Raw genomic sequence first — 9,621 nt, forward strand, 5'->3', positions numbered from 1 at the left:
CAAAAACTTGATCGTAATACGATTCACTCTCTATTGTGAGTTACGTAATTGGGTTTAGTTAATTTTCACAAGCCACTCACAATTTACCTTGTTTCCATTGTTATATATATACTGTTGGATGGTGATACATTATTCTTCACCGATAGTAGATCGAATCATAATGTTTATTCTTTACATTATTTAATTCAAAAATAAAGATTTTATATCTCGTCGGTACGTCGCGTGCTTGCAACGAGCATACACAATAAAAGGTCAAACACAAAAAAAAAAAAAAAACCCTAGTTGCCACTTCTGAACTATCACGATCACCTTAGCCAGGAGAACTTTTAGGTTATTTTCATATCAATCATCTTCATGATTAACGAGAATCTAGCAACTCCTCTCTCATGCTTATCTTCTTCAAAACATTCTCAATAATGAGAATATCACTTTGTAAAATGCTCTAGATGCCGTGTTCTATGGCAACCTTAGACTATTTTCTTCCCGATCGCTTCCATTTTCCAAATTTGGCCATGCTCAGCCCTTTATTTATTTATATATTTATTTAATTTGCATATTTTCATGAGTTTATCTAGATTTGTAGGGTCAAAATCATCTTACTATTGCATACCTACATATGCTCAATTTAAACCTTTCATCATTATTATTAGAAGATTTCCTTGTGACTGAGATTTAGATAAGCAATGCCTCTTTTCTTGTCGTTTCATTTCACCCCCGAAATTGTAGTTCAAACTAGCAACGTGCTCGGGTATATTAATTTTTATGCGCAAACTACGCAATTTAACCACAGATTTTCAACAACAGTAGTTACTATCATTGGGGAAGTTGCGAACATTTCGTCATTAATTGACTACTCTTTCTTTTCTTTATTTGATTTTCAGCAACTGATTCTTTTCCTATAAAATTTGTAATTTTGAGTTTCCGAAAATCTCTTCCGCTAAGTGGACCGATATAATTTTCCAAAAGTTGGGTACAAAAAAGAGGGTACTAATTGCTCTTTAACTCATTTTTGTTATGTCAAATTAATTATTTAGATGAGACTAGACGCGTTTTAATACGTTAGAAAGTCCAATCAAATACCTAAGCCATCGGATAGAATAACACTAAATGAACGTGATACACGGTATATACATCAGAGACAGCTTTGGAAAAATTTCTTAATTGGAGCCAAAATTAATTAATAACAGATCACAAAGAAAATCAAGTGTATATGTTTTAGTAACTAAAATAGTGTTCTTAAGCCTAAAAAGTCCGCTAAATATGAGTAGTTTTTAGGTTTGATTTATCCTAAGCAAATCGTAGGTTGCTACACATTTAAGTTCAGTTGATTTGTGAGGGCATTGTGAAACGAAAATATGTAATCTCTGCCTAACTGCAATATCTTTTGAAAATTATTGGGAGCAAAGCTTATTTTAGAATGAAATTACTTAGCATTGCTTACAAACACTTAATTCATTCATATTATTAGGAAAAATTAGTGGGCCGAGAGGCATATCCGTGCGATATGTAAATCTGTCTGTCACATACATAATTTTGTAGATAAATAATGTGAAATACTTTAATATGATCTTATCGTTGAGAAATTAACAATTTGAGTGGTATAAATATGACGTCATGTAAAAAGAAGGACGTGAAGAATTGAGACCTTAATGATGACTTTATTCGTGAACGCCGTCAAGGCTAGACATTGCTCATGCCACATCGTGCTCTCGCCACGTCGGCGAGGAAAGAGTTGGGAAGAAATGCGGTGAGCCTTCAATTTCGGGTTGACACAAACGATTAGCCAAGTTGACAACTAAGTATGGACAACCCCCAACTCCCTATATATAGCAGGAGCTTGACAACCCAATCCTTCCATTTTCTTAGCTATCTACAACCTTCCCTCTCTCTTCACACCATATCATTACAAAGCTTCAAACACATCTCTCTCTCTCTCTCTCTCTCTCTCTCTCTGTGGAAACCGTATTTTCTCTACCTTTGATCTGTTTTCAATGAGCTTTTCTTGCTGAGGATGTTCTTTGTTGCTGCCTAGAAAGTGAGTCTCTCTCGGTTCGAGCTTGCAAAGGGGAAAGGAAGATGATCGAGGACGTGATTCGCGATCCAGAACAAGTGCAACTTCCGATCGTAATATATCCCAAACTTTTGAACTTTTTCTTTTGTTGTTAATACATATGCATGCATGCATTGTTGCCTCCTTGTTTCCTTCTGGAAATAACATGAACATCGATGAGAAAACCCAGCAACTTCCATAAATTTTCTGATGATTCGGTCGTCTTAATTTCGAACATGGCTTAGGTTTCCCTATTTGGTTTGATATTTGCAAAGGATATGTCACAGATACCATAAAAACTGGTTCATAAAGGGCTGCTCCAGCTTTCGCGAAAAGTAGGTTCTTACATGCACATAGCTTTTCGGATGCCAAAATAGCTTCCTTGTGCACAGAAATAAAGAAACGAGTCGCTATTCATGAGCTAACCTTATTCTTCATTATCGATGTTCTCGGTAGCGTTTCTCTTACCTTAAGCATTGCGAGTTGCTATCTTCCTTTTAAGTCTTGACGGAATTTTCAGTCTTCTGAATTTTCTTGTCAAGTAACACACGTCAAGGAAGAATCTGAACTTAATAATATGGTCCAAGTTCTCATGCTCATCGACAAAATTATTCACGACCTTTACAAACATTTAGCGAGTATCAAGAACATGCATAGATGCCATTAATGATTCGGACATAACCTAGATGGGCAAGTAGAATGAAGGAATAATGGGATCATCTATCTGCAGAAACCGGTCAAGTGATGAGTTTGATCACGTTTCCTTTTAGCTTCAATTCGATAACGATGTTTCGGAGTTGTGTATGCCCATTATATGTCATTTTCCAAGGATCACAATCGCCACCCAGAAGCTTAGTTTAGTCGATTCCACTCATTCTTTGCTACTTTGGGTTGGGTAGCTGCCAATGCTTCTTCTTCAAGCTTTCTCTTGTTGAGCTTGTTTGAGTTAGGATTAACTCGTACTTACCGTGAAATGGACACGTCCAATAGGTGCACGTCGATATTCCACTCGTAGTATGATGGAGTCTTCGTATCTATGTTCCGTCTAGGACGTATTAAGTAGTGGATTTCATAAGTCAGCCAAAAGAAAAGCGCAGTTTCTTACAGCATATCCATAAGTTCTACATAACCACTCTTGATACTTTTCTTATCTGTTTTATTTTTGCTTGTTACATTTAGTAGCAGTGTATGATTCCTAATTAGTCTCAAAATGCACCAGCTATCCTCCTTTTTTAAGCCCGTGCACGAGCACAATGCCTAAAACATATGGTTAATTAATGACATTAGGTAAATCCACTGCCTTGATGATGACCCGCATCCAAAAATAATGACCACAATAAGAGAATTACAGAGGATCCTAATTCATATGTTATTAACTGTTTTAGAGAAATAATTGATTTTGCTTTACACTAATTATGCAGGAAGAGCTTTCAAGCCCTCTAAATCCTCAGTTACTTGAGTATTGTGAGGCAGAGTTATTAGGAGGCGAAATCATACATACTTCTGAGACCACCTCATGCTCAAATCGTTGCTATGAAGACAACGCCTTCAGCACTCAACTTTGCTTGCCTCCAGACACTGAAAGCATCAACAATTTTCAAGACAGCAATGGCAATTGCAATGTCAACAACAACACATTGATCACAGATCTATCTGACAGCAATAACATCTCCACAAATATAGCTCATAACGGCAATTCCAATTTCTCGACGATCTTTGACGATTCCACAGTTGATGAAGTCGATGATATCTCTGCCTCAATCGACTTCTCCACCTCCCCTCCCTTTTATGTCCCTCCATTCCCCAGCTCCACTCAACAAGAGCATCAATTTGACTTCTCTCCAGCACAACCTGAAATCCCGTTACCCGATCACATCGTTAACAGGGTTATTTCCCCGTACCCACCGCCGTCGACCAACCAAGCAGGAGCAATCCTGCGCCCAGCTATGCCCCCGATGATCGAAGACTGCCTATCTTCGGTCCAATCTTATATCCCTTTGAGCCGGCCATCAGCTACTTGCGCTTTTCTAGGCCCAAACAACTGTGGGACATATAGTACTGTGCCTGGGCATTTGAGTGCTTCCTTATGTGGCGACACTTCTGGGATGTTCATGGGAAGTCTTCTTGAACTCCAAGCACCAGAGCTGGATTTTCGGGGAGATAGCACTGGGATTTATTACCCAAACCCAAACCAACAGATGCTGATCAATCCAGGCGACATACAGGTACTAGAATGTTTTTTTCCTCCTCCTTATTGTTCGAGTGAGACTTACAGAAAATGGTTAACGATTAGCAATTATAGCTTCGAAGTTGAAGCCCCTTAATCACACGTTTCTACAGCTCTTTGTAAGTCACAAAAAAACTTTCAAAGAGAGAAGCAGTAGATTTTCTGCAAATGATTGATCTATTTCACAGACTTTGTGGCCCGAAAGTTAGTTTTCTTTTTTGCGGTGAAGGCACTTAATATTGAAAGTCAAAAGCTGGTTAATGGCCCGGCAAGCTCTTCTTCACCATTAGCGACAGAGGTTTCAAGCTTTGAGGACTCATCATATAAAGTGGGGAAGCTCTCCATTGAGGAAAGGAAAGAGAAGATCCATAGGTACATGAAGAAGAGGAATGAAAGGAACTTCAGCAAGAAAATCAAGGTCCTCCCTCTCCCACATATCAGTATAATCAGCGTCTTTGCCTTGGCAAATAACTCAATCGTACTGTTTATATGCAGTATGCTTGTCGCAAAACTCTAGCAGATAGTCGTCCTCGGGTGAGAGGAAGATTCGCGAAGAACGATGAGCTTGGAGAGGCATCTAGGCCTTCTTCTAGCACCCATGATGATGACGATGAGGATGAAGTAAGACTTTTCTATGACCGTCACAAGCTAGCATTGCTGCGAATTAAGACATCATCACTGGTTTTCATTGATTGATCATCTTGTATTGTGATTTACTTTCGTAACACTTATCACTTGGCAGCAGGTTGCAGTGAAGGAGGAGATGGATTCTTCAGATATCTTTGCTCATATCAGCGGCTTAAATTCCTTCAAATGCAACTATCCGATCCAATCATGGATCGGACCAGCCTCGGGATATTGATTGTGCCTGCAATAAGCAATTTTGGAAGACCCCGGTTCAATCAGGATTTGACTTTTTCCAGGTTCGGGGAAGGAAATGAGCGAGGTCTTGGTAGGAAGATGATAGTTTCAACTAGGCTAACGCCAGAGTGCAGTGAGAACCTAGCTTGTTCTTCTTTTTGCCCTTTCTTCGTTTGATATTGCAATTGACAGTTTACAAAGAGAAAATCCAGATGATTTGAGCAAGGAACACCATGATACAGTGCTGTTGTTCGTATCTCTGATCCCACTCATCGACGTGCTAAAAAGTAAGGCGATGCATGATGCCAAAACTAAGCAACCAAACGGGTGTCTTCCATAACTAGTCTGGTTGGAACTCAGGTCAAGAAAAATCTAGCTAATTTTCACATTCAGAAGAAAGGCGCATTCAACACCTAAGATTATGCATAGTCGATGCTTTCTTGAATTTGAAGATAAAAGGTTTCGAGTTTAGAATACATTGATGCATAGTGTTAATGGAAGCGGGGTATTCATACACAATTAACACACTTGAATAATAGAAAAAACTTATGGTTGAAATTCAAGTCAAGAAAAATCTAGCCAGTTTTTGCATTCAGAAGAAATGCGCATTCAACACCTAAGACTGTATAGAAAGGGGCATCAAAAAAAATTTAGTCAGTTTTCGCATTCAAAAGAAAGGGGCATTTAGCACCTAAGATTGTGCATCATTGATGCTTACTTAAATTTGCAAATAAAAGGTTTCGAGTATGGAATGCGTTGATGCATAGTGCTAATAGAAGCGATGTATTTATACACAATTAACACGCTTGAATAATGGAAAAAAGTCATGGTTGAAATTCAAGTTAAGAAAAATCTAGCCAGGTTTCACATTCAGAAGAAAGACACATTTAACAACTAAGATTGTGCATCACCAATGCTTACTTAAATTTGCAGATAAAACGTTTCGGGTATAGAATGCGTTGATGATGCATGGTGTTAACAAAAGCGGGATATTCATACACAATTAACACACTTGAATAATGGAAAAAAGTTATGGTTGAAACTTAGGTCAAAAAAAATTTAGCCAATTTTTGCATTCAAAAGAAAGGCGCATTCAGCATTTAAGATTGTGCATCATCGATGCTTACTTAAATTTGCAGATAAAAGGTTTCTGGTATGGAATGCGTTGATGCATAGTGTTCATAGAAGTAGGGTATTCATACACAATTAAAACGCCTAAATAATGGAAAAAAGCCAAGGTTGAATTTCAAGTTAAGAAAAATCTAGCTAGTTTTTCGCATTCAAAAGAGAGATATATTTAACACCTAAGATTGTGCATTGTCGATGCTTACTTAAATTTATAGATAAAAGGTTTATGGTATACAATGCATTGATGCATGTTATTAACAAAAGCAGGTATTTATACACAATTAGCACACTTGAATAATGGAAAATCATCTAGGTTAGACATTATCCAACATCCAAACAAGATGGAAAAAATACACCTCAAGGGCTCTTCACTTACAGATTTTAACATCCCCATCTAATCTCAAAGTAGCATACAGCGTATCAACTTTGGATAGTTTCTTCTAATAGCACAAACCATAGTCGGTGCCCATCTTCTTCCTAGGTCAATTGGAAACTCTAAAATATCTAATCTACATGGGGATTCTGAAATATCTTTCATAGAGAGGACTGTATCATCTAATAGATTTAATTGTGCACGTGCGTGCGTGCGTGCGTGCGTGAGAGAGAGAACATGAATAAGCAACAAAGTTTTACCGGATAAAAGAGACAAAACATCCGCATTCTACAACAAATGCAAGCCAAAGCCCTCGTGTTTGTCCACACTTAACAGAAAGCCAGCATTATTATTAAAATACAACTGATCCGCTATAGACACCAGTAGCTAGCCCTCAAATCAAACAACCCTCTCCTCAGCATAAGCTTCACATCTTACACGCAAAGGTAAGCCCTTCATCCTTCAATTTCTCCAAACTTTCAACCGGAGGTTGGAGCTTTGCAATTTTGGCAATGGCCTTGTTCTCTTCTGGGTTTCCACCTTCAAGAAAAGCTCCAACAACCTTACCATCTTTGACCCAATAAGATCCGAATTTTGGCTTCGGTGATGTAGGATTGTTGTCTCCGAAAAGCACCGTCTCCCCAACATTATCACCATAGAACTGCCATGAGAGATCAAAAGAACGAGAATAGAAGTACGGAAGGTAATCATACTCATCAATTGGTTTTCCATCCTCGCCTCCCTTAATGGCCTGCATAAGGAAATAGTATGGGTCAAGACTTGCACTGACATCGTTTATTTATAACAGAATCATGAGATGTGGTTGAGAAGTAGAAGGAATGCTCTTTTCCAAATATGAGGATAAAACCTGAGGAAATCATCTTGGTTCCTGAGTTCCCATACCAAGATGAATGACAATAGAAACCATTCGTTTTTCCACACTTGAAACCAAAGCGAAAATACTTAAACCATAGAGATGTCCATATTGGTTATCCATACTTCAAACTGAAATAAAATACTTGAACATGAGAGAGAGCCTGTACCTTTACAGCCTGCTCAGCTGATTTACGAGCATGGTCGACATGTTCAACTCTCCTCATTTCACCAAACAACTTCAATGGGAAAGTAGCAACATCTCCAACAGCATATACATCAGGCACACTTGTTTTAAAGAACGCATCAGTCTGCAATCAATAAAACATCATCAACATAATAAATCTATATTCCTGCTTCAGCATAAGCCCAGAATGTTGGACAAAACACACTGATTAAGCTGCCCCATGGATGATTAAGAGACATGCGCTGTTTCATAGCCAGAACTACCAATGCCTATCAGCACATAATGCTTTCACACTTTATTTAGATGATCCATTCCCTTTTACACCCAGAACAGATATATATATCTTCCTTCAAACATTGAATTGGGCGCATTGCACTCATAAGCCTTGAGACTGAATCTCTATGGATAGTATGACTAAGTAATGTAAAACATCAAGGCCCCACTAACCTTAATTCCACCTTTATCCTCTTCAACTTGCCCTTTGAAAAGTGTAGTGAGGGGCCTACCGCCAACACCAACCACCACAATGTCAGCTTCCAAGACCCTGCCATCCTTGAGTTTCACCTCTTTTACCTGGACAATGGAAAAAAAAATACCTCTTGGAGTTAAAAATACCAAATTACATGGAAACTGCTGGAAAGCAAAATTGAAAGATTTGAGAACATGCCTCTCCATTAGCATCAGCAGTAAATCCAACAGCAACTGTTCCCTTTATAATTTTGATTCCTTTGTTAGCATAATAGCCCTCGTAGAAGGAAGCTATACCAGCGGTAAAAAGACGAGGCACTGCAATAATCATCTATTTTAGGGTGGAATTCACCAAAAATAACTTGCCATGAAACCAAATAATTGTTGATAGAGCCTTTATGTATACTTACTGCACCATGGTTCAGGATAAACCATGCTGACATCAAAATTGTTCATTTTCATAACTGCACCAAGCTCAAGTCCTATGTATCCTCCACCGACTATGACACATTTTCCATTCTTTTTAGCTTTGATGGCTTCAATTAGCTTATCGGCATCATCAATATCTCTCAAGTAGGAGATGTATTTGGCATCAGCTCCTTGAACACCAAAATCTGTCAACTTAATCACCTACAACATCGGGTTGGCGTATCAGTCTCTCCGCCCAGAGGACAGCAGAGAGCTAGGAGCTTCAAAGAAAATATACGTACTGATGAACCAGTCGCAATGATCAAAATATGATACTTGAAGATCTCTCCAGCTGCGCTTAGAAGAGTCTTAGCAGCAAGATCTGCTTTCACGATCTCTGTGCTAAGAATCAATTCTATTCCTGCAATCATCCATAGAGAAATACATGTGACTACTTTGAGAATGATGTTTATCCAATGATGTAGATTGAAGGAAGCAAACTTGATGCTCTGTCAAGTGACCAGGGAAGAAAGTAAGAAAAAGAGCATTACCTTTCTCTTTGTACCACTCAGGAAGCAGTCTCTCACCACCACCTCCAACACAGCAATGGAACCCCGGGAGTCGTGCAAAACCTGGGGAAGGGAAGGCTCAGCCACTATTATATTCGAAGAGATGGGAGTTCAACCATTATCAATATATCATCTCAATATTGGGCCTGTTTGTTTAGACTTAAGAAAAACAAAAGGTTATTTTTTTCTTCTCTTTCTGCAAAAATCCAAACAGTTTTTTAAAAGAGAATGAATAATTTAAATGGGAATCTACCTGTCAACATTTATTTATTATAAAAGTTTCAGGTACTTAAGTTTAAAACAAGGTAGGGGTGCATACCCTCAATAATTGAAAAAAACAGATAGTAAAAGGTAAAAGTCACTCCAGACACATCCTTATATTGTTTGAGAGTGTCTACCCTATGGAGTTGAAAGCGTGCTTCACAATATTGCTTGAATTTTCTGATATCCATTCTAATGTGAAAATGCCAATAAATT

General features: G+C 38.3%; 3 protein-coding genes across 4 annotated transcripts in view; 1 reads left to right on the forward strand and 2 right to left on the reverse strand.

The window, feature by feature from the left end:
• Positions 1–1,960: 1,960 nt before the first annotated feature.
• On the forward strand, positions 1,961–5,367 carry LOC104416089. Of its 2 annotated transcripts, none has more exons than XM_018861804.2 (5): positions 1,961–2,124; positions 3,472–4,275; positions 4,507–4,695; positions 4,773–4,898; positions 5,020–5,367. In XM_018861804.2, exons 1-5 carry the CDS (start codon positions 2,077–2,079, stop codon positions 5,137–5,139), a joined length of 1,287 nt encoding a protein of 428 aa, XP_018717349.1. In that variant the 5' UTR covers positions 1,961–2,076; the 3' UTR covers positions 5,140–5,367. The 2 variants fall into 2 exon arrangements, with proteins under 2 accessions (XP_018717349.1, XP_018717350.1); XM_018861805.2 differs by having other exon boundaries at positions 5,023–5,367.
• Positions 5,368–6,877: 1,510 nt separating this feature from the next.
• LOC104416090 (monodehydroascorbate reductase, seedling isozyme) lies at positions 6,878–9,285 on the reverse strand. Its single transcript, XM_039300780.1, has 7 exons — positions 9,127–9,285; positions 8,878–8,996; positions 8,578–8,797; positions 8,367–8,485; positions 8,147–8,272; positions 7,683–7,823; positions 6,878–7,390 (listed from the first exon to the last, which is right to left on the reverse strand). Exons 3-7 carry the CDS (start codon positions 8,627–8,629, stop codon positions 7,067–7,069), a joined length of 762 nt encoding a protein of 253 aa, XP_039156714.1. The 5' UTR covers positions 8,630–8,797; positions 8,878–8,996; positions 9,127–9,285; the 3' UTR covers positions 6,878–7,066.
• LOC104431857 overlaps positions 8,737–9,621 on the reverse strand; it is an 8,948-nt gene continuing 8,063 nt past the window's right edge. Inside the window, exons 2-4 of the mRNA XM_039299538.1 lie at positions 9,141–9,207; positions 8,878–8,996; positions 8,737–8,766 (exon numbers count right to left, since the gene is read on the reverse strand). Coding sequence (XP_039155472.1) covers positions 8,737–8,766; positions 8,878–8,996; positions 9,141–9,207 — 216 coding nt within the window. The remainder of the gene's footprint in view (positions 8,767–8,877; positions 8,997–9,140; positions 9,208–9,621) is intronic.

Source organism: Eucalyptus grandis, chromosome 8 (assembly GCF_016545825.1).
Source record: "Eucalyptus grandis isolate ANBG69807.140 chromosome 8, ASM1654582v1, whole genome shotgun sequence".
Taxonomy (NCBI): Eukaryota; Viridiplantae; Streptophyta; class Magnoliopsida; order Myrtales; family Myrtaceae; genus Eucalyptus; species Eucalyptus grandis.